General features: G+C 45.7%; 2 protein-coding genes across 3 annotated transcripts in view; one reads left to right on the forward strand and one right to left on the reverse strand.

The window, feature by feature from the left end:
- Nucleotides 1-21,295, forward strand: part of NINL (ninein like) — a 108,174-nt gene extending 86,879 nt beyond the window's left edge. Inside the window, exons 17-23 of the mRNA XM_070419797.1 lie at nt 3,890-3,994; nt 5,420-5,489; nt 8,136-8,294; nt 9,027-9,140; nt 13,628-13,816; nt 16,022-16,135; nt 20,401-21,295. Of these exons, the coding sequence (XP_070275898.1) occupies nt 3,890-3,994; nt 5,420-5,489; nt 8,136-8,294; nt 9,027-9,140; nt 13,628-13,816; nt 16,022-16,135; nt 20,401-20,592 (943 nt within the window). The 3' untranslated portion in view covers nt 20,593-21,295. The remainder of the gene's footprint in view (nt 1-3,889; nt 3,995-5,419; nt 5,490-8,135; nt 8,295-9,026; nt 9,141-13,627; nt 13,817-16,021; nt 16,136-20,400) is intronic.
- A 5,329-nt stretch (nt 21,296-26,624) lies between these two features.
- GINS1 (GINS complex subunit 1) overlaps nt 26,625-27,121 on the reverse strand; it is a 28,586-nt gene continuing 28,089 nt past the window's right edge. Inside the window, exon 7 of one of the 2 annotated variants that reach the window (XM_070421405.1) lies at nt 26,625-26,887. In XM_070421405.1, coding sequence (XP_070277506.1) covers nt 26,819-26,887 — 69 coding nt within the window. In that variant the 3' untranslated portion in view covers nt 26,625-26,818. The remainder of the gene's footprint in view (nt 26,888-27,121) is intronic. The other variant, XM_070421407.1, reaches the window with a different exon arrangement.

Below are 27,121 nucleotides of genomic sequence, written 5' to 3' on the forward strand. Positions count from 1 at the left end.
TAGGTTATCTGAGTTAAGTTCTCTGGCTGCTTTTTTTTTAAATAATATTTTTTTAAATTGATTTTAGAGAGGAAGGAAGAGGGAGACAAAGATAGAAACATCAGCCCTGGCTGGTTTGGCTCAGTTGGCCTGCAGACTGAAGGGTCCTGGGTTCGATTCCAGTCAAGGGCACATGCTTGAGTTGCAGGCTCAATCCCTAGTGAGGGGCATGCAGGAGGCAACCTATCAATGATTCTCTCTCATCATTGATGCTTCTATCTCTCTCTCCCTCTCCCTTCCTCTATAAAATCAATAAAAATATATTTTTAAAAAAAGATAGAAACATCAATGATGAGGGAATCATTGATCGGATGACTCCCGCACTCACCCACTCTGGGGATGGAACCTGCATATGCCCTGACTGGGAATCGAACCATGACCTCCTGGTTCATAGGTTGATGCCCAATCATTGAGCCACATCAGCCAGGATGGCTGCTTTTTAAATCTATATTTTGCAGTTTTTCTTTTATGTATTTAGTTGTATATTTTAAAAAATATTTTTAATTGATTTTTTACAGAGAGGAAGGGAGAGGGATAGAGAGTTAGAAACATCAATGAGAGAGAAATATTGATCAGTTGCCTCCTGCACGCCCCCTACTGGGGATCGAGCCTGCAACCAAGGTACATACATTCCCTTGACAGGAATCGAACCTGGGACCCTTCAGTCCATGGCTCGATGCTCTATCCACTGAGCCAACCGGTCAGGGCTAGTTGTATATTTTTAACTTTTTATTATATACACAAGAAAAAATACACAATTAGAAGAATTGTCAACAAATTGAACACATCTATGTTATCAGCAGCCAGAACAAGAAACAGCTCCCCAAATTCTGACTTCTAACCGCATAGATTACTTTTGCCAATTTTTGTACTTTATGTAAAGGACTCACACAATGTGTACTCTTTTGTATCTGTCTTTCTTGGCTCAACATATGTTTGTGAGATTCATCCAGGTTTTTGCTTATACCTATAGTTTGTGCATTTGTGTTGCTATGGCAGTCCGTTGTGTGAATTAACCACAATGTATTCATTCACTTGTTGATGAGTATTTGAGTAGTGTCTAGTGTTTAGCTATCACGAGTAATACTGCTGAAAAAGTTCTTGTAAATATCTTTTTGAGCATGTAGGTTGGGATGTACCTAAGAATGGAATTGTTGGGCCATAGGGAATAGATGCGGTTTCCTTTTAACTTACCTTACTTAAAATATTATGCCTATTAAATGTATAGATTTGTGTCTTAAAAAACTCTCAGCCCGGCCCAATGGTTGAGTGTCGACCTATGAACCAGGAGGTCACGATTCGATTCCCGTTTAGAGCACATGCCCGGGTGTAGGCTCAATCCCCGGTGGGTGGCGTGCAGGAGGCAGCCGATTAATGATCTCTCTCATCATTGATATTTCTATCTCTCCCTCTCCATTCCTCTCTCTGAAATCAATTAAAAGAAAAAACATATTAAAAAAACTCTCAGCTATTAAACTATTGCCTCTCCTCTCACCCTCTTGAATTAAATAAATGATGTTAGAACTTTTCTCTTTTCTTCCATTTCTTAAACTCTTTTTCATATCTTCCATCCTGTTTTCTCTGTCACATTCTGGGTACTTTTTTCATATCTCTGTGTTTAAGGTTAGTAATTCTTTCTTCAATTGTGTCTAGTCTGCCATTTAACCCATTCAGTGTTTAACATTGACTTTTTTCATTTCCAAAAATTTTGTGGTTTTCTTTTATTTCCATAAACTCTGTTTGGTCCTGTCTGGACTCTCTTGATAATTTATTCATGTTCATTTTTAAATTTCAATCTTTTACTTACATAAACATTCCATAATACTTATCTTTAGTTTGTGTCTGATGATTCCAATATCCAAGATTTCTATGGGGTCTAATTCTGTTGTTTTTGCTCCTGCTGACTCTGATAGGTGGTTTTTTTCCATGTATATTGTGGTGATTTTTTATTGTGAGCTCTTGTTTATGTGATGTTAATCTCGAAATCCTGGGAGCTATAGTAGAGGATGCTTTCTGCAGGAAGAAGGCATTTTGCTTTTGCCCACAATTGGGGGCCTACTAATCTGGGACCACGTTAACCTCCTTCTAGGGTACTGGCTTAATGCACTTGTCCACTGTGCTGTGTCTCCATGCTGCTGACATAGGCACTGGCCTCGGGTAACCCCAGCTTTGTGTTACTTAATGCTCACAGCTTTGGTTTCAGCTTCCAGGTTTTTGTTTTATTTGGGGGCCCTTGGTGGTTTCCATTACCTTCAGTGAGAACAGTCACACATTGTGTGACAAGCTTCACACAGATTCTACTTGTTTGGTGAGTGTGTGGGGGATGGGATTGGGCAACCATCAGCTTATCTGACATCTAGGAAGCTGGAAGTAGATGCCCTGCTTCCCTCCCCTTATCTCCCCTTCTTCCCCCGCCCCCCCTTCCCCCCCCCCCCGCCCCTCCCGACTACACACACATATACCTGCCTTGAATCAATTTGTTTTCCATACTGGAGCCAGAGTGACAGTTTCAAAACACAGATCTCATTTTTTTTTACTCCCCTGCTTGAAAACCTTTGCTGCTTTTAAAATTCCAGTGATTTCTATTTTTTTATATTTCTCTTTAGTTCCTTGTGAGATAAAATGAAGCCATGAAAGAGGTACTTGATATTATAACCATAATACATAAACTGTCACGTTAATGAGATCATGTGGCTTTGAGTATTTTTAGGTTGAAAACATTACAAGCTAATGCCAGAAACCTATTGGGGGTAATAAATGTCAGCCAGACCAACATGTAGTAAGAATAAAGTCTCTGGCCCGGCTGGTGTGGCTCAGTGGATTGAGCATTGTCCCATGCACCAAGAGGTCGCTGGTTCGATTCCTGGTCAGGGCACATGCCCAGGTTGTGGGCTCCATCCCCACTAGGGGGTCAGTGTTTCTCTCATCAATGTTTTTTTCTTCTTCTCTCTCCATCTCCCTTCCTCTCTCTCTAAAATCAATAAAAACATATTTTTAAAAAGACACATGTTCAGGTGAGGATTTTTAAAAAATGTAGCTTTTAAAACAGGAATAAATTCTCTGGTCAGCAAGTATGGGTTTTGGCCGCCTCATTTGTTGTATTTATTGGTAAGTTGCTCATCTGTCATACAGTGATGGTGTTATATAAGCAGAGACTCTAGCATCATCAGAGAGCAAAGGTGGCTTTAGACACAGTTGGTTTATGTAGTAGCTGTTTATACTTGCTTTTTTCTCCCTGGAAGAATTCACCTGATATCAGGTTTCTCTCCATAAATCGATGTGGGTATCTTCCTAGGTTTCTCCTCCCAGTGCTGTGGCCTCAGAGAACAGGATAGGGGGAGGTACTCTACCTAAGGAGGAAAACGTGCCCATGTGTTTCGATCTTCTTACTCCTTGTGTTTCTTAGCTCCGTGCTGGAGTTCACTGGTGGAAGGACGGATATCCTCTGCAATAACCGAGGACTCACACCCAACATTGTGCACTGGTACCAACCACAGAAACATTTCAGTTAGAGTTTATAAGATGCAGGAACAGGTCAACTGTAAACACAGAGTAAATGGAACCAAGGTACTGAATATATTAGTGAGTTGTTGATTGTGTGACCATTTTGGAAGCTAAGAAAGCTTTGCTTTCTGAAGCTGCTCTCTGGGGAGATGCAGACTGTAGCCTGTTGTAACTGGATAGAGAGAAAGGAAAAGGAAAAGTATGTCCTGTGCCATCATCTGGAGAAGGGGAAATGGAGACGGCAGGACTACCATGACTTCCGACTTCAAGACCCGACTGATGTGGGCTGCAAATGGTACCTAGTGCCTGAGTTTCCAGTCCTTTCTCTTTTCTGTTTTTCATGCAGAATTAAGTTGGATAGGCTTTCTGAAGAAAACACAGTGTTGAAAAATGAGCTGGGGAGAATGCAGCAAGAGCTTGAATCTACAGAAAGGACAAATGATGCACAAAGGTAAGGGCCCTGTCTCATTGGTTCGCTCAGAACTTACAGCCTATGACACATGTTACTCTTTGTAGAATGAGCTTAGACGGTATTGCTGTAGAAAGTGGGAGATGTTCACAGAGCGATCCCGCATTCCAGAAAACCCTAAGTGGGAGAGCCGTGCTGACCTCTGACCAGCCTGGACATGCATGAGAGGCCTCAGGCCTCCTTCCAAATGCTGGCAACCGCCTTCCTTCCTGAGAGTCTGGTCTCATCTCAGAAGTTTGGGCAGAAAGTGCGAGCATGCAGCACAGTCATCACCACAGTGAGCAGCTCCAGCACAGGCCCGCTTACCTCTGAAGTCAATGTTCCCATGCTTCTCCCCGCTGCAGAAATAGTCCCCATTATGCTAAGCGCGGGGGAGCAGCAGGTACTTTTGTAGGGGTAAGTGGTGCCCCAGAGGCCTTTCTGGGCAAGGAAATCTGTTCACTCATGTCCTGATAATGGTTTCAGCTATGCTTTTCTCCAAGATTCAGTTCTGTCTATTGATTTTAGTGAGTCTGTTGGGGGTGAGGCGGACACAGAAAAGCTGCTGGTGGATTTCTGCGTTCACTCCCGTAGCCCTATCTTATCCAAGGACAGTGGGTTGACCTTTTATTTAGCTCTGAAATTGAAGAAGAGCTCAGCTCTAAAAGGCTGAGAATGTGGTACTGATTTGATTAAATTGCCATGATTAATTAAGATATGGAATCCAGAACAGGTAGGCAAACAAGTGATTGTTATCACATTATAGAAGTTCTGAAATCTAAGAGTTTTTTTCACTCTAGGAACCATTTCCCCCCTACGTTTGCTGCCAGCCCCCCCTTTGACAACAGACCTTAGTGGATGTAGGGCCCTTTGGGTCTCCATGCTGTTGGTAGTGAACAGTTGCATGCTGTGCCCGAGAGAGATTCATGGGTGCAGTTGAGGGGTGTTGTAGAGGCTTTTGTTCTGTAACACTGGCAGCACCCGCTGGTCCTGAGGATTGGGACCCGCTTGGATCAGCAGCGGGAATAGTGTACAGTAGGAACAGAGTGGTGGCTGTGGGTGCCAAGAGCAGGTGTGAGAGTGGTATGTGGCCACAGATCCAAGGTGCTGCGGTTACCATGGGCCAGTGATGGCGAACCTATGACACGCGTGTCAGAGGTGACATGCAAACTCATTTTTTTTGGTTGATTTTTCTTTGTTAAATGGCATTTAAATATATAAAATAAATATCAAAAATGTAAGTCTTCATTTTGCTATGGTTGCAGATATTAAAAAATTTCTATATGTGACACGGCACCAGAGTTAAGTTAGGGTTTTTCAAAATGCTGGCACGCCGAGCTCAAAAGGTTCGCCATCACTGCCATGGGCGATGACTGGGAAAAAGAAACTGTTGGTCAGAGTGATATTGTTAATTTTGCTTTTCAACAGGAAGGAAATTGAGCTTTTAAAGAGAGACAAGGAGAAGGCCTGCTCCGAAATGGAAGAGCTCAACAAACAGGTCAAGTATCGACACTTGGCATGCCGCTAATGCTACCCTCCTTTTCTTCATTATTTTGAAATAATTTCAAACTTACTATAAGGAAATAGAGAACTTTTTTTCTGAAAGATCTGAGTGAGTTGCTGACCCATTGCCCCCCTCATCCTTCAAAAGTCAGGAAATGAATGTGGTACAGACCCCACCTCAGTCTCCTCCTGTTCAGTTTTGCCAGCCGCCCCCCTCATTCAGAATCCCACTTGGCATTTAGTCCCCTTCTGTCAGTCTGCCCTTGGTTTTTAGGACCTTGGCACTTTTGATGATAACAAGCAGTTACTTTGTATGAAGTTCTTCAGCTTAGTTTCTCTGATGTTTCTTGTGATTAGATTTAGATAATGCATTGTTGGTAAGAATATAAAAAAATGAGCGCTAGCTGGTTTGGCCCAGCGGATAGAGCGTTGGCCTGTGGGCTGAAGGGTCCCAGGTTCGATTCTGGTCGAGGGCATATGCCCGGGTTGCGAGCTCAATCCCCTGTTGGGGGGGCGTGCAGGAGGCAGCTGATCAATGATTCTCATCATTGATGTTTCTATCTCTCTCTCCCTCTCCCTTCCTTTCTGGAATCAATAAAAATATATTTTAAAAAAAGAATATAAAAAAAGTGATACTGTGTTCTTCTCATTCATCCTGCCAAGGGGACAGTGATTTGTCCCATTACTAACAATTCTCGGTTAGTGGTGCTGGCCAGGCTGCTCCACAGTAAAGTCGCTTTTCCCTGTGTAATTAATGAGCATTTTATGGGTGAGCACTTTGATATCATGTAAATATTCTGTTCTTCATCAAACTCTCACCCACTTACCTTAGCATCGTTTGTTTCTTGGTGGAGTCAGTTATCACTCTGATGGTGGCCAATCGGTGATGAACTCCCCCATTCCTTTTGTTTTATTATTTGGTATTCCAGTGTAAGGAAGAAATGTCTCTTCTCCCCATTTATTTATTTATTTACACCATTATATTCCTATCATAGGGCCCTGTTTTATTCAATGGGTTATAATATGTTACCATCATTTACTGATGGCTTAGAGACAGCTGTCATCTCCTATGTCCTCACATGGTCTTCCCTGCTTCGTGTCTGTCCTAATCTCTTCTTATTAGGACACCATCATATCGGATTAGGGCCTACTCGAATGACTTCCTTTTACCTTAAACACCTCTTTTTTTTTAGAGGCTTTTTAAAAAACACCTCTTTAAAGACCCTATTTCTTTCTCTTTAAAAATACATATGTGTATTTTTAAATATATTGTATTGATTTTTCACAGGGAGGAAGGGAGAGGGATAGAGAGTTAGAAACATTGATGAGAGAGAAACATCGGTCAGCTGCCTCCTGCACACCCCCTACTGAGGATGTGCCCGCAACCAAGGTACATGCCCTTGGCTGGAATCGAACCTGGGACCTTTCAGTCCGCAGGCTGATGCTCTATCCACTGAGCCAAACAGGTTAGGGCTAAAAATACATATTTTTGATGTCAGAGAAAAAGGGAGAGGGAGAGAGAGATAGAAAGATCAATGATGAGAGAGAATCATTGATCGGCTGCCTCTGCACGCCCCACACTGGAGATTGAGCCCACAACCCGGGCATGTGCCCTGGCAGGGACTCAAACCGTGATCTGGTTCACAGGTCAACGTTCAACCCCTGAGCCATGCTGTTCGCGCTAAAGACCCAATTTCTAAATATAGTACAGTTACATTCGGAGGTACTGAGAATTGTGGCTTCAACATGTGAATTTTGGGAGGACACAAATCAGCCTATTACAAATATCACAACCAATCTATTGACATTGATACAATCCATGGGTCGCATTCTGATTTCACCAGTTTTACTTCTATACTCGTGTGTGTGTGTGTGTGTGTATTAAATTCTACACAATTTTATCCCCTGTATAGGTCCATATATCCACCATCAGTCAAGATACCAAATAGTTCCAATTCCACAAGGACCCTTCATGTTTTTATAACCATACCCACCTTCTCCTTGCCTACCTTCCTCAGCCCCTAACCCATTCTGAAGGCGGGACTTCCTAGTTGCTGTTTCAATTCAGTGCATTTGCACATCCTCCAATGAGCATTTGTTCAGCACCCACTATCAGCTGGGTGGTGGTTATTTAGAAAAAGCAAAACACACAATTCAATCAATTCCTATACCCTACTAAAAGCTGCATTTATGTGTTTAATGAAAAAGATCAGAGGGTATTTTGAGGAGATTTATAAATTTCATTTAGGGTTTTTCCTTCAAATTGCTTAAAATAATGTTAGAAATAACTGGAAGAAATAGGAAAAATGTGAAAGGTCTTCAGAACAGTGGTTTGGATCTTCATGGCATATAACCACCTCTGGTTTTCCAGATGTGGCTCCTTTTTCCTGGGGTAGAGGAGAGTTTCCTGTGCATGCACTGGCTCGATCATTCTCTGCATTGCAGGGTGCTGAGTACCTCACCCACTAGCTGCCAGTAGCAGTCCTCTTCCCACAGGTGGTAACCGAAAATGTCTCAAGACATTATAAACGTCCCCTGGGAAACAAAAGCATTCCTGGTTGAGAATCACTGAAATGATCTGAATTGAGCTGTTGGTTAAAAAACAATGACTTTTTCATCCATTTCATCCCTTTTGTTCTAGAGTCAGAAATGCAATGATGAATTGCTTCAGCTCAACCACAGGGTCCTTCAGCTTGGAGAGGAGGCCTCTAGCCAGCAGGCCCACATTGAGAACAATGGCATCACCATTCAGCTGTTAACACAGAGATTGGAGGAGGCTGGACGCAGGGAGGAGGTGCAGGTGAGTACTGGCCGGGTCAGTGGGGTACAGAGGGGCAGGCACATAGGAAAGGCAGCCCCACACATATCAGGAGCAGCCCTAACGTGCCAAGAGGTAGGCACTGCCCCGCAGGTGAGCGTAAGGCTCCGAGCAGGCAAGCCCTGGGAACTGTGTGGACTTCAGCAGCTTTTGCAGGTCCCTAGGCAGCAGAAAGGAGTTACATTCTGATGGTAAAAGAGTAAAATTGTCAGCCTCTCTGGAGGGCAGTTGGGCAAACTATGTATCAAGAGCCTCAAGAATGTCAGTATCCTCTGACTTCATGATTCTTCTTATGGGCACTTCACTGGAGTATTGTGGAAAGACTGAGCTGGAAGTATTTTCGTTGCTGTGGTATTTGTAATAGCAAAACAGAATTGGAATCTGCTTGAATCATCCATCAACAGTTTACTGAATGAGTCAGTAAATTTAACTGAAAGCTGTTAAAATCCATGTTTTCAAATAATATCTAATGTCGTGGGGAAATGAAAGATATAATGAGAAAAGCACAGCATATGACACTGTACCAGTCTTATGGTAAAAACGCTGTGTGTAGAGGATGACAGCGCAATGTCAGGTGGGGCTCTGGGCTGCCGGGAGCACAGGTGGTTTAAATTTTGCAATTTCTGTCCTTCTGTAATTGTCTGACATTTCTACATTAAACATGTATCAAATTGCTATTGCTTACACTCAGGAGGTTGATTATTTTTAAAACAGGGTGACCAAATTAAAAAACTCGAACTTGAACTTGAACTCATAAATCAGGAATGCCAGAGCCTGAGACTGTCATGGTCACAACTGAGAGAGACCCTTGAAGAAAGTCGAAACCAGGTGGGTGTACATGCTGGCCTGAGACGCTGGGTCACGTCTGGGAAGGTATATGTGATGGCCTGAGACGCTGGGTCCCGTCTGGGAAGGTGTGTGTGATGGCCTGAGACGCTGGGTCACGTCTGGGAAGGTATATGTGATGGCCTGAGACGCTGGGTCCTATCTAGGAAGGTGTATGTGATGGCCTGAGACGCTGGGTCCCGTCTGGGAAGGTGTATGTGATGGCCTGAGACGCTGGGTCCCGTCTGGAAAGGTGTATGTGATGGCCTGAGATGCTGGGTCCCGTCTGGGAAGGTGATTGTGATGGCCTGAGATGCTGGGTCCTGCTGGGAAGGTGTATGTGATGGCCTGAGATGCTGGGTCCCGTCTGGGAAGGTGTATGTGATGGCCTGAGATGCTGGGTCCTATCTGGGAAGGTGTATGTGATGGCCTGAGATGCTGGGTCCCGTCTGGGAAGGTGTATGTGATGGCCTGAGATGCTGGGTCCCGTCTGGGAAGGTGATTGTGATGGCTGGAGACGCTGGGTCCTGCTGAGAAGGTCCATGTGATGGCCTGAGATGCTGGGTCCTGCTGGGAAGGTGTACGTGATGGCCTGAGACGCTGGGTCCCATCTGGGAAGGTGTATGTGATGGCCTGAGACGCTGGGTCCCGTCTGGGAAGGTGTATGTGATGGCCTGAGATGCTGGGTCCCGTCTGGGAAGGTGTGTGTGATGGCCTGAGATGCTGGGTCCCGTCTGGGAAGGTGTATGTGATGGCCTGAGATGCTGGGTCCTGTCTGGGAAGGTGATTGTGATGGCCTGAGACGCTGGGTCCCGTCTGGGAAGGTGTGTGTGATGGCCTGAGACGCTGGGTCCCGTCTGGGAAGGTGTATGTGATGGCCTGAGACGCTGGGTCCCGTCTGGGAAGGTGTATGTGATGGCCTGAGACGCTGGGTCCTGTCTGGGAAGGTGTGTGTGATGGCCTGAGATGCTGGGTCCTGTCTGGGAAGGTGTGTGTGATGGCCTGAGACGCTGGGTCCCGTCTGGGAAGGTGTATGTGATGGCCTGAGATGCTGGGTCCCGTCTGGGAAGGTGTATGTGATGGCCTGAGACGCTGGGTCCTGTCTGGGAAGGTGTGTGTGATGGCCTGAGACGCTGGGTCCTGTCTGGGAAGGTGTGTGTGATGGCCTGAGATGCTGGGTCCCGTCTGGGAAGGTGATTGTGATGGCTGCAGACGCTGGGTCCTGCTGGGAAGGTCCATGTGATGGCCTGAGACGCTGGGTCCATCTGGGAAGGTGTGTGTGATGGCCTGAGACGCTGGGTCCCGTCTGGGAAGGTGTATGTGATGGCCTGAGATGCTGGGTCCTGCTGGGAAGGTGATTGTGATGGCTGGAGACGATGGGTCCTGCTGAGAAGGTGATTGTGATGGCCTGAGACGCTGGGTCCTGCTGGGAAGGTGTGTGTGATGGCCTGAGACGCTGGGTCCCGTCTGGGAAGGAGAGTCAATGCAGGTCAGTCTGATAGAGCGTTCCTAGGACTAATCCATCCCAGAAGAGTTTTCGGGTTGGCCTGAGATTGCACAGCCAGTGGGGCACTTACCAGGCCCAGGACTGAAGTCAAGCCTAGTCCAGAGTCGGGTGACCTTGAGCAGCCGTGTGAAGAGCTGTCTCTCAGTGAGCATGTCTTTGGTGCCCTTTATAGAACAAAGGAGCCAGAGCAGAGCTTCAGGGTAGCCTCTGAGGGGAGGTGGTGTCAGATCCAAGCAGCCAGCCAGGCCCGGGGGCAGAGTAGACCCCATGGGTGAGGATCTCCATGCCCTCGTCTCACACACATTTACATGCACAGTGAAGCCCTCAAATTGCACGTCCCTGTCTGCTGGCTCCCACTCTCTCCTGCTCCAGCATTTATCCAGCACATGCCAGGCTCACGAGGTGCCGAGACAAGGAGGCAGGGAGCTCGCAGCTGCGAATAGGAACCGCAGGGTGCCCTGACAGTGTGAGGTGCAGGGACACAGAGTGGGTAGCCAGTTCTTCCTGGGAGAGCCAGGCTCAAGAGGGGGAGGGGATGACAGGTGTGTGACAGTAGGAGGGATCCTGAGTACTGAGAGCCCAGTGCAGACTCGTGTGGGGTGCTCTTGGAGGGCCCGGGGGCTGTAGGGAGGAAGGAGGGGCCGTGGGAGAGACCACCCTAAGCATGGTATGGAAGGGGTCTTAACCCCTGTGGCCGCAGTCCCAGCACAGCCTCACCTGAGTGTGGCACCTGAGTGCCTGCCTCTTCTGAGCCTCTTTGCGGGTTCCCCTACTGGCTTTTGCCCGGCCGTGGTTGCCTGGTGTGAGGGCAAGATGCCCAAAGCTGCAGAGGGGTCAGCCTGGGTGTGGGGCCCTGTAAGGCTGTTGGGGGATCTTGTAGGCTGTGAGCTTTCCCACTGCAAACAAGAACTTTCCCAGGGGTACCTCTGTATTTGGGGGTTCCCTTCTCTGTTTTTAAGTCTGAAAGGACCCTTGAGAAATAGCATTGGCCAGTTTGAGCCCTTTGAGACTGAGTCAGCCAGCGTCATAGGCAGAAGTTACCTGACTTAATCTGCTGCAGCACGAGCTTCTTTGTGATTTAGAAGATTCCCCCCAAGACCACACTGATGAAAGCCCAGAGGAGGGAAGTAGAGGCATCTACAGAGCAGTTAAGGCACCTCTGGGTGTGCTGTGGGAGAGTGGGTGTGGAGATACGTGGGACGGACTCATTGTTATCACTGGTGCATCCGTGGATGGTTCTGAGGAGGAACGTCTAGGACAGGGGTGGGCAAACTTTTTGACTCGAGGGCCACAATGGGTTCTTAAACTGGACCGGAGGGCCGGAACAAAAGCATGGATGGAGTGTTTGTGTGAACGAATATAAATTCAAAGTAAACATCATTACATAAAAGGGTACGGTCTTTTTTTTTTTTTAGTTTTATTCATTTCAAATGGGCCGGATCCGGCCCATGGGCCGTTTGCCCACGGCTGGTCTAGGAGGTCACAGAGCCAAGCGGGTGGGACAGGCACTAGCAGGGGGGCAGCTTGGATGAGGCCAAGGGAGGTCCCAGTGCTGTTTTTTTAAAAACATGCTGACCAAATCCAACATTCTGTTGGTCCAACCTGGATTCGAGGGGAGGGCTCAGAGCCCACCGGTCAGTGGGTGACAGCACAGTCCCCACCTGTGAATGAGGGAGAGGCTCAGAGCCCAATTCCCAACGGGGAGAAAGAGCCGCCTGTGCACTCCGGAGCTGGGCCAGCTCCATCTGCGTCTCACTTTCATGAAGAGGGAGATGAAAAGGACTGGACAGAATTCAGCTTGTGGGTACTGATGGGCTAGCTGCCCGTGTAGATAGTCGCAAAGTAGCACTGCAGGGACTCCCCTGCTCTCCCCGCAGTAAAGGTCCATGTCAGGCACCGATTCAGAGAACGGGGTGGCTGTAGAAGGCGGCAGTGAGGAGGGTAAGCAGTGTGTTCAAAGGAAGCGTGCACCAGGGCATCCTCCGGGATGACTCCTGTCCTAGAACTGCTGTGTGTCAGTGATGACGTGGTCCCGCAGGGCCCTCCAGAGATGTGAGGTGAGCAGCGACTGTTGAGAGGAACCTGGGCTGGAGGTTTGCAGCCGCTCACTCTTGGGTGGCACCCGCCCTTTCTGGCCTCGTGGCCTCTTTGAGACCTGCCCTAAGTGTGACATTTTTTGAAATTTTTGTGAGAGTGTCTTTGAGCTAAACTGATGACATGTATCAGGGGAGCAAAGATACCCTCCTGAGTGCGACATTTGATAGAGCCTCAGAGGTGCATGAGGGCTGCTGTGGCCAGTTCTTTTAGGAGCCAAGGGAATGGTGTGTATTCTAGATGAAGCCCCCAGAACCAGAGTGAATTACTAGTAAATGGCGTTTGGATCTGACCTCCCGCTTGCTTAGTGAAAACACTGGCCACATGATACGCAGTTCAGTCATGAGGACTCAGCATAACTCCATGAGTTCTGGGCAGTCCTTTGTGGCTGGGGAGCTTCATCCCACAGCTGCTCCCAAGTTTCCTTCTGCTCTCATTGTGTGCTACTTACCCTGTGACCCTGCCTCAGTGGGTCTCAGAAGTGTAAATTCCCCACTTAGATTATTACCATGTCTGGCTTGCATGGGTTATATAGTGTGTGAGGAATCAGGCTCCAATGAGGCATGCTGGACGGTAGACTGGACAGCATATACCGTGATCTCCCGTGGATCCAATGTGAAGGCTCAGCGTCATTCTGAGGATCACAGGCACAACTTTTCCTCTCACTGTGCAGCTCTGGCTCCCTGGGAGTTTTGCTGTCAGAATTCCAATGAATAGGCCCTTTACAAATTCTGCATTTTGCTGCATATGCAGGGACCACAAAGGAGAGCAGATGCCTTCCTTGTGCTTCCAGTTGTAGGGTGTCTTTAAACAGTCCTTCGTGTCTGGCAGTGACCCTGTAACTCTCAGCAGTCACACCAACGCTGTTGTGGCCTTTTCCCTGGTACAGCTGCACGGAGCCAACCTGAGCCCTGACCAGCCCTTGCAGGACGTCCACCAGCTGCAGAAGCAGACGGAGCAGAGCGTGCCTGTGGGCTGCGTGGCAGAGCTGCGGCAGCTGCTGGAATGGGAGCAGCGGGCAGCTCAGCAGCTCTGCCAGGAGTGCAGCCTCCAGCAGGAGGAAGGGAGGCGACAGCGGGTGAGTGGGAACAAGAGCCCTGAGGTTCCAGCTGATGGTGAAGTCGGGGGTGGGGGGGAGGGAGAGGTTGGATCGTGGGTCACTCAGCCTAAAACTGTCCTAGTGCCAATGGGAAGATGGCCCAACAGCCATCCTATCTCCATGAGCACTGGTTGTACAGAAGCTGTGGGACCCCGATTTCCACTGTGAATAATGAGGACTCTTAACAGATGCTGAGGAAGGACCAGGGCGGTGAGAGGTGCAGGGAGCCTCTCTGGGAGGCCCTGCGTGAGCTGATCCTGAAGGTCTCTTTCCTGGGGTCTAGTTCCTCTCAGCTGCAGTCTGTCCTTGGGGGCTGCAGAAGCTGTGGTAGGCCCGTTAGGGGCCCCACACTGAATGCTTACAGGGCCTGAAAGGTGGAGAGGACAGGCTGTGAGTGAGGCAATGGGTGCTGCTCCTCAGCTGTGTAGCCTCTGCATTTCAATGCTCCTGATTTCAAAGAAAAGCTAAAAACTAGATTTTTATATAAACACTCCCAGTTTCCAAATGATGCCCCTAATTAAAAAAACAATCTTAAACTATTATGCAGACTGAAAAGAAAATCCACCCAAAGGCACATAAGAAATACAGAAGTTATTTATTGGGTACACACTGATCTAGGTATTGGAGATACAGAAAGGACACACAAGGCAAAAATCTGGAGCCAAGTTATAGTGGTGGTAGGGAGCCCAAAAATAAAAAAAATGAATCATGTGGATAGCACGTCAGATGGTGGTGAGTGCTGGGGGGCGGGGGGGGCTTGTAGTCTTAAATAGGATAGCTAGAGAAGGTGGTTCTTGAGCCAACGTCTGAAGTTGTTGAGGCAGCAAGCCATCCAGTTACCTGGGGAAAGAGGACTGTAGGCAGCAGGGGCAACATGTGCAATGGCCCTGAGGTGGGTATGTATTTGGCATGTTTAGGAACAGCAAGGTCACCCTGGATGGTTTGCTCAGTGGTTAGAACAGCGGCCCTCAGACCAAAAGTTTCCAGGTTTGGTTCTCGGATACAGTGGGGGTTTGTGTGGGAGGCAACCAATTCATGTGTCTCACATCAATGTTTCTCTTTCTCTTCCCATCCTCCCTCGCTTCCACTCTCTAAAAAAATCAATGGAAAAAAAATCAAGTGAGGATTAAAAAAAAAAAAAAAAAAAGAATAGCAAGGATTGGAGGGAGGGCGGGAGGGGGATGGCAGTGGGACAAGAGGTCAGCCAGGTAACAGGATCGACCTGAGGAGCCTGCTGTGTGCCAGGCATCTAGAGATGCAGAAAGAGGGTCACTGCCTTAAAGGGCAGCAGGACACGGTGGCTCAGAGCATTGCCTGAGGAGATTGGGACCGTGGCTCCCCCACCTCCCAGCTGAGTAACCTTGGGCCAGTTACTTAACCTTTCTGTGCTCCAGTTTCCTCATCTGTAAAATTCCGATACCAGCCTCAAAGCATTATTGTGAAGCATCGATGAGTTAGCACTTCTAAAGTGCTTGAATGGTCTGTGGAACGTGTGCACCCTGTGTAAGTGTTTAATTTAAAAGCCTGAGAAAGTAACTTGATCCTGAGTAACACAGTTCATGAGGAAAAGTTCAAGGCAGGAGGGATGTGGAGATCAGGAACCAGAGGGCAAAAATTAGAGCAAGACTTGAAAGGTAGGTAAAATTTAATGTTTTTAAAGCATAAATTCTACATCAAATAACCTTTCAGCATTATGCAAAAGTGTTCAGCTAGAGATAATGATAAACTATAATAGATTAATGACAAAACAAGGAAATACAATCAGAAATTCTTTAGGAATACTTAGTCTGCTAATTCTTTTTCTTTTTTCTTTTAATATACTTCTATTGATTTCAGAGAGGAAGGGAGAGGGAGAGAAACATTGATTGGCTGCCTCAAGCACCCTACTGGGCATGTGCTCCTGACTGGAATCGAACCTGGGACCCTTCAGGCTGCAGACTGACACTCTGTCCACTGAGTGAAACCAGATAGGGTGGTCTGCTAATTCTTGAACTACAAAAAGAAATAACAGTTTTGTGGTTTGTGACAGAACATTTTTTTAACTTACTCTATACAGATGAAAGGTTATCAATACACACTCTCATATTTGTACATTTTAGCTAATTTCCACTCTAAAATAAATAAGCCTGAGATGATTCTTTTTTAAAATGTAAAATATTGGTGTGTAACCTTCTTTTGTGGCAGGAAGAACATAAAAAGCAGCTTAAAGATACAGAAGAGCAGGTGGAAGAGGTGGAAATGATTTTAAAGAACATGGAAATGCTCCTGCAAGAAAAAGTGGGTGAGCTGGGAGAGCAGGTGAGTGAGGGGCTTCTGTCAGTACACATCAATATACTCTTTCAGAACATTTTTTTTTTCTTTTTATGGGTGTTCATTGGAACCAATGAATCTGGGGCTCTGCCTAAACTTCATTTTTTGAATCTGATTGTACAAATATTTTTCAGATTAACAATTAAAAGCAATCAATAGGAAACTGATTTTACTAAATCTATACATACCCTACATTATATTTGTACATTGTGCTCATTTTCTTTTGGAAATTGTTTTAAGATATTGAGGTGTTCACATAACCTCAGAAAAGATGTCTGTTTTCATTTGTTCATTCAGTCATTCCAAGCACCTGTTAAGTGTCAAGGCATTGTCCTCGGTAGAAGCCCTCAAGGACCTGACACTCTAAAGGCAGAGACAGATAACATAACTGGCCTCAGGTTGTAAGAAGTGCTCTGAAGAAAAGGAAATAGTGATGGTGGGGATTTGGTGAGGATGGTCAGGACATGGTGTGGGGGCAGGCACCTGATGGCCCAGCCATGGGAAGGTCTAGCTGTGTCCCCCAATAGAGGCCAGGTTGGCATTTTAGAAGGGAGAATGCGTATTGGGTGGGACTGTCTTGTGCATTATAGTGCTAAATGCCAATAGTACCTCCAATCACTGGGACAGTCTCCACATGTGGTGGGGGACATGGAGATCCCCAACAAGGTGCATTCCAGAGGGAGCAGTGCAGGTAAATGTCCTTAGATGGGACCAGGCATAGCAAGGGAGGAGTCATTGTAGCTGGTGTGAACTGATGGGCAGGAACAGGTAGACAGGGTCCCATCAAAGTCAGTAGTTCAGATTTTATTTTAATTACTAGAAGCCCGATGCATGAATTCCTGCAGCGGGGGTTCGGGGGAAGGACCGCCAGAGGTTGGCTTGGCTGCCAGCTCCAAGGAGGGAGCTGGCCCTTGGCCAGCCCTGGGAAAGAGGCTGCGTCCGCTGCCAACCATCCCTGGTTCCCCGACCCAGCCTGGGGCCTGAAGGCCTTGGTGGGGTCAGGAGAGGAAGTGATGGTCGCCGAGCTGGGCGCAGAAGGAATGGACGCCGATGCCGCTCTGCCACTGCATGGTTCCCTGCCAAGCCCCACTCCTGTCCTTACCACTGCACTGCCACCATGGTGGGTGGGCAGCCCCCGGGGAAGGGAGAGGATGGGAGCAAGACAAACCCTTGTGTTGAGGGCTGACTTTCAATAGATTGCAACGAGGGAGCTGTTCTGCTATGTACGAAACCCCAACCCAGAAGCAGATTGCCTATGAATGGTTTAGCACCAGGGGCCGATGTGGGCTGGCTGGCCTGGAGGAGGGACCGTGGGCGGTTGACTGGCCGAAGGAGATTGGCTGTGGGAGTGCACTGACCACCAGGGGGCAGCTCCTGTGTTGAGCATCTGCTCCCTGGTGGTCAGTGCGCATCATAGTGACTGATCGACCAGTCGTTATGGTCGTTTAGTCGTAAGGGTCACTTAGGCTTTTATATATATAGACTAGAGGCCAGGAGCACAAAATTTGTGCATGGGTACGGTCCCTAGGCCTAGCCTGTGATCAGGGTCATCTTCCCTGGCTGCCAGCAGCCAGTCCTGTCCCCCCCCAGCTGCCATCTACACCGGTTCCCCATTCGCCATTGGGCGATCAGAGCCTGACAGCCAGGGAGAGGGACCGAGAGGTTGGCTGTTCCTGCCCGTTCACTGGCCCCACCCCCCACCGTGGGTCACCCTCTGTGTGTGGGGCAACTGGTGGGGGCCTTGACCTGGTGCTACCTGCATCCCCCACCACCCACCCCCAGATCCCCATTTGCCATCGGGCGATCGGAGCCTGCTGCCTGGGGAAAGGGACTGAGAGGTGGCTAATGTACCTCATAGTGACTGGTCGAGCAGTCTTTCTGCCATTATGGTCACTGGGTTTTTATTATATAGTATAGATAATTAGAAGCTATTGGAAGAGTTCAAGTAAGAGCATGATCTGATATATATATAATTATTATTATTATTTTTTTTAAGGGCGAGGGAGAGAGAGATAGAAACATCAATGATGAAGAGTCATTGATGGGCTGCCTCCTGCACGTCCCACACTGGGGACTGAGCCTGCAACCAGGGCATGTGCCCTGACTGGGAATTGAACCGCAACCTCCCGGTTCATAGGTCAATGCTCAACCACCAAGCCACGCCAGCCAGGCTGATCTATATTTTTTTGAAAAATCACCAATGGGGGTGGGGAGATAACCTGGGCTTCTAGAGAAAAAAAAAACACAAAAAGATCACAGCTGCCCTGAGCATTTACAATCTCGCCCAGCCAGCAGTTAAATCAGTGGAACACCTACCTGCACAGGGAGTGCTGAGAGGGGAGGCAAGGCTAGAGGTGAAGAGACACAAAGGCAAATGCCAGCTACTCCCGAAAGTTCTATTGTAGTGCTAGAGGCAGCTAAGAGGAATGTGAGAATCTGTAGAAACATTTGTATTACATAGTAATCAAGTATGCTTTATGAGAGCTCCTGAGCCGATGAAACATTTGTGTCACCTCTTGTTCCTGAATCTTCGTGGAAGGTTCCCAGGCTGAGTCACTCTTTGAGGCCCGTCCCGCTCCTTGTCTAACCTCCTGGCTTTGCTCTGCCACCCACTAACCCTCTCACTCTCCCTGGTCCTCTTTTCCTCCCAGTGTCAGAGTCTGACTCCCCTTATAGTCACTCATTTGCACACTGTGTGCTTCCTCACCTGGCAAAACCAGTTCTAGTTTAATCTTGTGGCTTTTGCCCACCAGCGCTGCCCACACCTCCTGGCTTGCTAGCACTCTGAGCCCTTGCCCTCCCTTCTGACTTCCCGCATGTCTTCTCTCAGCGGTCCCTGGGAGACCCGAAGTGCCCAAAGCGAATATGCACTGTACTCGGGCCATGCACACCTAGACCTGGCCTGTGTCACCTTGCCTGGTCCACCCCATCTCCTCCTTCCTCGGGGGCCCTGGCTGCCACCCAACACAAACCTTAGGAGGCTTCATCTGACCAGTTCTCTGCTCTTCACAGAAATACCTTCAAAGAGTTGTCTTTGGTTCACTTGCCATTGACTTAGATCCAAAACCTTGGAGTGCAGTGGGCTCCTCCCCCCACCCACCCTGTCTCCATCTAGTCCACCAGTTCCGCCTTCAGAGTGGAGACAGCCCCACCTCCACTGCTCTCACACTCATCTTCGGCATCCTAACTGGCATGTCTTATTTCCTCCTGTAATCTGTTACCAACCCTGGAGCAGCAACAGTCCTCACCAAATGTGGCTGAGGTGCTGGCCCTCCTCTGCTTGGAACCCTTGTTTTCCCAGGTCCCTGAGTAAAAGGCAGAGCTTGTACAGTGACCTCAAAGGTTCTGCAGGATCAGTGCCCTGCACAGGCAGCCTCGTAGGTGGTTTCCTCTCCTTAGGCCTCTCGCCACCATGCCCTGCTGGCCATCCTGTCACCCACAGCATGCACCTCTGGCTCTTCGTACTTATTCCTCCCCCTGCCTGGAATGTTCAGGCCTAGCCAGCCTTGGGACTTACTCCCGTGCTTTATTCAGACCTGTTCAAATGTCACACACAGACACACCCTGTTCTCCCTAACCAAAACGGAACCCTCCTCAGCTGTCTGGGTTTCCTCTTAGCACTTCTCACCACCTGACACACTACATGAGTTTCTCATGTCTCTGTCCACTAGAATATGTGCTCTATGAGTGAAGGGTTGTTGCTAGGGCAGTGCCAGGCAATGAGGGGTGCTCTGTGAATGAATGATTTCAGTGTTGACTTAAGAAGCACAAGGTCTGGACGTCCTTGTCTTTGTATCTTGAACAAGGACTCATGACTAGAGGCCTTGTGTCCCTGTGGCTGTTGTGTGTGGTGACTGCACTGGTCTGTGAGGGTGAGTGCAGTGCCTCAGTGACCTGGGTGAGAAGATGGGCTTACGGAGCACACTGATGAACAACTCATTTTTGGCACTCTTGACAAGTTCCTTGTTTTACATTGCCCAGAATAGTTCTTTTCGAGACCTATGATTTTGGCCTTTCATGTGATTTCATGGTAAAATCTTTGATAAAGTTGACTTAAATGTTCTCTACCACATAGTTCCTCAGATTCTAATTTCCTGTTTCATGCCAAGATAACAAAAATTATGACATTCAATGTTTGTATCAGATCTGTAAGAACCCCAAAATATGGTTTGAATAAAGATGGAAGAGTAAAAGGGTTGTGTAGCATTTCTGCACTAGATTCACAATAAAGTATGGCTTTCTTCCCTCTCTAGTTTGAAAAGAACACAAAATCCGATTTGCTGCTCAAGGAGCTCTATGTGGAAAATGCTCACCTGATGAAAGCACTTCAGGTCACTGAAGAGAAGCAACGAGGGGCTGAGAAAGAAAACCGAATCTTGGAAGAAAAAGTAAGAGCTCTCAACAAACTAATCTGTAGAATAACTTCAGCATCCTTCTCTGTGTAGACTGCTTGTTTTCCTGAAATTCATTCTGAAAGAGCATCTTTTAAAATTAAGCCACTGTGATGCCATAATTTTCTATGGTTCATTGGCCATGCACCCCTGGACATATGAGCCAGATGCTGGGGAAACAGACATGCTGGAAAAGACTACACCTTTATTAGTCCGAGGTAATTTCCAATTGTGTTAGTCACTGGTGAAATCAGATCATGGGGGCTCTCAGCTAGGAATGACTAAAAGACAATGATAAAGTAAAAACAATTTCAATGTTGTGCTTTTGACTTTGGCTGCAGAGATTAATGTGCAAAATTAGAGCTCTGCACAGTTTCACCATTCCACTGTTACTGCTTTGGGTTTAAATCATTAGTATTCTTAATGGTGAGTCTATACAAAAATTCCAGAAAGCCTTCACTCTCTGTGACTGTCACCCAGTGAGAAGGGACAAAGGAGGGAAAACCCTTTTTTAGGGACCGCTGCACCATGGAAAGGTGTTTGGACAATGCTTATTTTAAGTCTATGTGCTCAGGGATAATGATATTTATTGTGAATGCAATCTTTTCCTCCTTGAAATGTCATCACACTGGAAAATGTATTATATAGTTTTTAAAAAGTATAGTTTTATATCCAAAATACACAAATTATGGTCATTTGGTTTATCAGAATAAACTACTGTAATATGAAGAGTCACTATTTGCAATAAATTTTTCTATTAAAATTGATTCAACTTCTAAGTTTGTTTTTAATTTTCTTTGTTTGTTAGTTCTCACCTAAAGATATTTTTTCCCCATTGCTTTTTCAGAGCGAATAGAAGGGAGGGAGGGAGAAGAGGAAGAGAGGGAAACATCAATTGGTTGCCTCCCACAGGGGCCAGGGATCGAACCCTCAACCCAGGTACGTGCTCTAGACCCAGAATGGAACACGAGACCCTTCAGTGCATGGGACAATGCCCTAACCACTGACCACACTGGCCAGGGCCAATTTTTTAAATCTTCATCCAAGAATATGTTTATTGATTTTGAGAGAAAGAGAGAGAAACATCAATGTGAAAGAGAAACAAGGATCAGTTGCCTCCCATATGCACCTGACCTTGAGTTTAACCCACAACCTTTTTGGTGTAATGCTCCAACCAATTAAACCCGGGCTTAATTTTTTAAAATAAAATATCTCAAACATATAGAAGAATAGATGTGGGGTTTTTTTTTTGTTAATCCTCACTCAAGAATATTTTTTCCATTGATTTTTAGAGAGAGTGGGAGGGAGGGGGAGAAACGAGAGAGAAACATGGATGTGAGAGAGACACATCGATTGGTTGCTTCCCACACACACTCCGGACCAGGGCCAGGGACTGAGCCTGCAACCGAGGTACATGCCCTTGACAGGAATCAAACGCTGGCTGATGCTTTATCCTGAGCAAAACTGGCTAGAGCAGAAAAATAGTTTTTATAAGAAACATTCCTGAGCCCATCAACAAGATGCACTAAAAAAAAAAACCTTCTGCTGCCGAAACCGGTCTGGCTCAGTGAATAGAGTGTCGTCCTGTGGACTGAAAGGTCCCGGGTTCGATTCCGGTCAAGGGCATGTACCTAGGTTGTGGACACATCCCCAGTAGGAGATGTACAGGAGGCAGCTGATCGATGTTTCTCTCTCATCGATGTTTCTGACTCTCTATCTCTCTCCTTTCCTCTCTGTAAAAAATCAATTAAAAAAAAAAATATATATATATAAAAAAGAAAGCTGTTTAAAAAAACAAAAACAAAAAAAAACCTTCTGCTAGCCCTAGCCGGTTTGGCTCAGTGGATAGAGCACTGCCTGTGGACAGAAGGTGTCCTAGGTTTGATTCCAGTTAAGGGCAAATGCCTGGGTTGCAGGCTCAATCCCCAGTAGGGGGCATTCAGAAGGCAGCTGATCATTGGTTCTCTCATCATTGATGTTTCTATCTCTCCCTCTCCCTTCCTCTCTGAAATCATAAAAAATATTTAAAACAAACAAACAAACAACAACCCCATTCTGCTACATTTCATCCTCTTCCTTCCTGGAATTAACCGTTGTCTTGTAGCTATTGTGCCCATCCTCTTCTATCTGCATATTTACTGTACGTATGTGAAAAACCTTAAAGGAAAGACCCAAAGACTGGAATAAATGGAAAGCTCAGTTCTTGGGTAGGAAGATTCAACAATATTAACTGATTAATGTAACATATTCCCAATAAAAATACAAACTGCTCAATGAACTCTTTGTCCAGAATTGGGCAGTTCTAAAGTTTATATGTACAACTAGATAAACAAATTAAATAATCTGAGAAACGAGGGGAAAAAAAAACAATGAAAGGGGGTTAGTTCTACCAGTTATTAAAACATCAAGTCTTGCCTGGGTGGCGTGGCTCAGTGGTTGAGCGTTGACCTATGAACCAGGAGGTCAGTTTGATTCTTGGTCAGAGCACATGCCTGGATTGCGGTTCAATCCCCGGTGTGGGTGTGCAGGAGGCAACCGATCAATGATTCTCTCTTATCATTGATGTTTCTATCCCTCTCTCCTTCTCCCTTTCTGAAATCAATAAAAAATATGTTTAAAAAAACACCCCAGCAAGTCTCAATATAGTTTGGGTTACATGGGTGAATACATTGGTCAAAACTCAAAGGCTAGCCCAGCTGGTGTGGGTCAGTTTTCGAGTGTCGACCCATGAATTGGGAGGTCACGGTTCAATTCCCGGTCAGAGCATGTGTTGGGTTGCGGGCTGGATCCTCAGTAGGGGGCGTGCAGGAGGCAGCCAATAAATTATTCTCTCTCATCATTGATGTTTCTATCTCTTTCTCCTTCTCCCTTCCTCTCTGAAATCAATTAAAACAAAATAAAATTCAAAGGATGCACGTCTTCATTCACTTTGGGCTTCTGGCTGGGACTGGAGTAACAAGGAGATTTAGTCTAATACACCTGAATAACACTAATAACCAACTGATGCTTATAGAACCCAATAGCCAACAATAGCAGAAGTGCACCTGGAACATTTACCAAACTAGACCAAATTCTGGGCCTTGAAACAAGTCTCAAAAAAATGAAAAGGACTCAAGTCATATAAAGTATGTTCTCTGACCACAATGAAATTAAATTAGAAATCAAGCCCAGAATGATATCTTAAAAATCCCCTAAATATTTGAAACATGAATAACACACTGATAAATAACACACAAAGCAAAGAAGAAATAAAAGTCAGAAAATATTTCAAACTGAATAAAAATAAAAATGCAACATACTAACCTTTGTGGGGTAGAGCATTACTTAAGGGAAAATTCATAGCACTAAATACTTGTATTAGAAAAGAAGCAAGGTCTCAAAATCAATGACCTCAGCTTCCACCTTAAAGAACTGAAAAAAGAAGAGCAAGTTAAACCCAAAGTAATCAGAAGAAAGGAAATAATGAAGATCACAGTAGAAGTTAAGGAATAGAAGAACCGGGGTTGGCAAACGACATGCTTATAGGTCAAGCCCAGCCCTGTAGCCTGTTTTTATAAAGTTTGATTGGCACAATTACACCTATTCGTGTATGTATTGTCTCTGCCTGCTTTTGTGCTACAGCAGCAACCATGAGACTCTGGCCTACAAAGTCTAAGATACAGAAAAGGTTTGTTGGTCCCTGCAACAGAAAACAAAACAAAAAACGGAAAAAGCCAATGAAGCCAAAGGCTGGTTCTTTGAGAACATTAATATTAAATTGGTAAACCCCTAGCCAGGATGATCATGATAAAGAGAAAAAAAATTTACCAACATCAAGATGGGAGGGACATCATTACAAAAATCTATGACAATATAATAAACAGCACTAATTCAATAACTTAGATATAATGGAGCAGATGAAAATTATCAATTAGAAAAATAAGCTGAATAGCCCTATATCTATGAGAGAAACTGAAATTGTGGTTAACCTTCCTACAAAGAAACTCTAGGCCCAGATGTTTTAAATGTGAATTCTAGTAAACATTTATGGAAGAAATAGTATCAAGTCTACAAAACTCTTAAAAAAAATTGAAGAGGAAAAAGTATTTCCTAGCTCATTATATGTCAGGGTTACTCATAGACATGACAAGAAAAGAACATTTCAGACCAATATCCCTCATGAACATAGATACAAAAATTATAAACAAAATTTTAATAAATCAAATCCAGTGGGGTTATGCCAACAACACAGTTCTTTTAACACTGGAAAAAAAATATAACAAATATCAACATCTATCCCCAAGGTTCATACCCAGATGGCTCTATCATCATTTTTTTAAAAAATATATTTTATTGATTTTTTACAGAGAGGAAGGGAGAGAGATAGAGAGTTAGAAACATCGATCAGCTGCCTCCTGCACATCTCCTACTGGGGATGTGCCAGCAACCCAGGTACATGCCCTTGACCGGAATCGAACCTGGGACCTTTCAGTCCGCAGGCCAACGCTCTATCCACTGAGCCAAACCGGTTTCGGCAAGCTCTATCATTATTAAAGCTATTACATTTCTATTTAAAATAGGTAAAGGAACAAATAACTCATTTTATACACCAGACACTGACACCAAAGCTAGTAGCTACTCAGTGTTCCCACCTTCATGTGGCTCATGTAGTCCCTTCACTCATCTGGGCATCCTGTGACCACACATACCCACTGACGGAATGCAGCAGGAGTGGTGCTAGCCCAGTACCAGGCCTAGCCTTTCAGAACTCTAACAATGCCCACTTCCATCCTCTTAGCACTGTGGGAGTCCTGAGCTGCCAGGTAGGAAGCCCAGCCAGCTTGCTAGAAAAAACCACATGGAGAGACCACACAAAGACAGGAGGCTCACTTGTCTACATGGTTCTCTGTGCTCTGGGAGTAAATATATAGGAGCGAAGTGACTACAGACCCATAGTTAAAATGTCAACATTATTGATCCCATTCACTAGAAAAATTTTCCTTATTCTTTATCAGCAGAAATTTAGCTGAAAATCTGATCTGGCTACCAAAGCAATGGGGAGAAATCATTTTCAACAATGAAAATAATCTGCAAAGGGGAGCCTACTGACCTAAGTAGGTCTATTATGAAAACATACAGATCCACATCCTAGTTTGGAAAGCCTCTCTGTGACTTGATTTTGGCCAGAAACAGTCCCTTATACAAAAACGAAACTGCATGTATAGTATGTACCAGGTACTAGGCTTCTGAGTCTTTTACATTTGAAAGCCTCTTTCATGTTACTGGGCTGGTAATGGAGGGGATTAGCGGGGAAAGGCCACTGACCACCAGGCAGGACCACTCTGTGCCTCTCCAACCCCTACCATTCATAGATCATCAGACAACAGAAACTTCCCTCCCTTCAGCTGACCAACTCTTCATGTGGCTTTTCTGTCAATGTGAATCTGGGGGAACACTGTACAAAGGTTCTTTCCTAGCCCCAATTTATATTTCCCTTTTCAAAGTGGCGATACTGGTGCTCACCCTACAAGCTCACAGGCAGGCATGAGCCAGACCACCCACCACTGCTGGAAATGGGCAAATTCATTGTGTCCTTACTTCTTCCTTCCCAAATAGCCAGGCAGTTGTCATTAAACATTACATATACTGAAAACACTTATAGACCACCATCTCCACTTGCCCACATCATCTGAAAACACATACTCCAGAAATTCAGCTCCTTGGCTTATACAATGCACACTGTCAGAAACAACACAAGATGCACAGGGGCCTACTTTATCCCAGAACAGCCAAGGGTAACTCCTATTGTTTAAAAGATTCAAGTGTAGACCTAGCTGGTTTGGCACAGTGGCTAGAGTGTCGGTCTATGGACAGAAGGGTCACGGGTTTGATTCTAGTCAAGGGCACATGCCCGGGTTGTGGACTCGATCCCCAGTGTGGGGTGAGCAGGAAGCAGCCAATCAATGATTCTCTCTCATCATTAATGTCTCTCTCTCTCTCCCTTCCTCTCTGAAATCAATAAAAATATATTTTTTAAAAAAAGATTCGAGTGTAATAAACATTTACTTTCATGAAAAAAAACACACACACAGACATTGTAACTGTAGGAATGTTATAATTATAGATGAAGATTACAAAAAAGAATCCTATACAATATAAAAACAAACCATTCTCAGCTAAGTATTCCTGGTTATATTAAAGAGTGTCTGTAACCTTTGAAACCAGAGATGGGTGGGCAGAAGGGAAGGGAGAAGGAAGTGTGTAAGTTTTGTGCCTGGGTACAGCCTCGTACCACAGAAGGTCACCACAGGACGTGCTCCAGAACACCTTGTCTAATCAGCGGCTCACACTTCCATCGAGGTAGAAAGTGCTGAATGAACAGGTGGGGGAAAGAAAGAGAAATGAATGTAGAAGAGTTTTAAATTACATTTTACATCATTAAAAAGCGGCAACTGATTATATATTATTCAAATTCCAACAGTTATATAATTAAAAGTTAAACTTATAGCGTATCCGCTGTTTTCATCTACTGAAACTGATAGTATGCAGAACTGTACTGAATTCTGATTTTATAAGCAAATTCGTAGCTTGTTTAAGTTAAATT

The sequence above is a fragment of the Myotis yumanensis genome, unplaced genomic scaffold (genome assembly GCF_028538775.1).
Source record: "Myotis yumanensis isolate MYYU_CA2020_CCGP unplaced genomic scaffold, mMyoYum1.0.hap1 SCAF_7, whole genome shotgun sequence".
Taxonomy (NCBI): Eukaryota; Metazoa; Chordata; class Mammalia; order Chiroptera; family Vespertilionidae; genus Myotis; species Myotis yumanensis.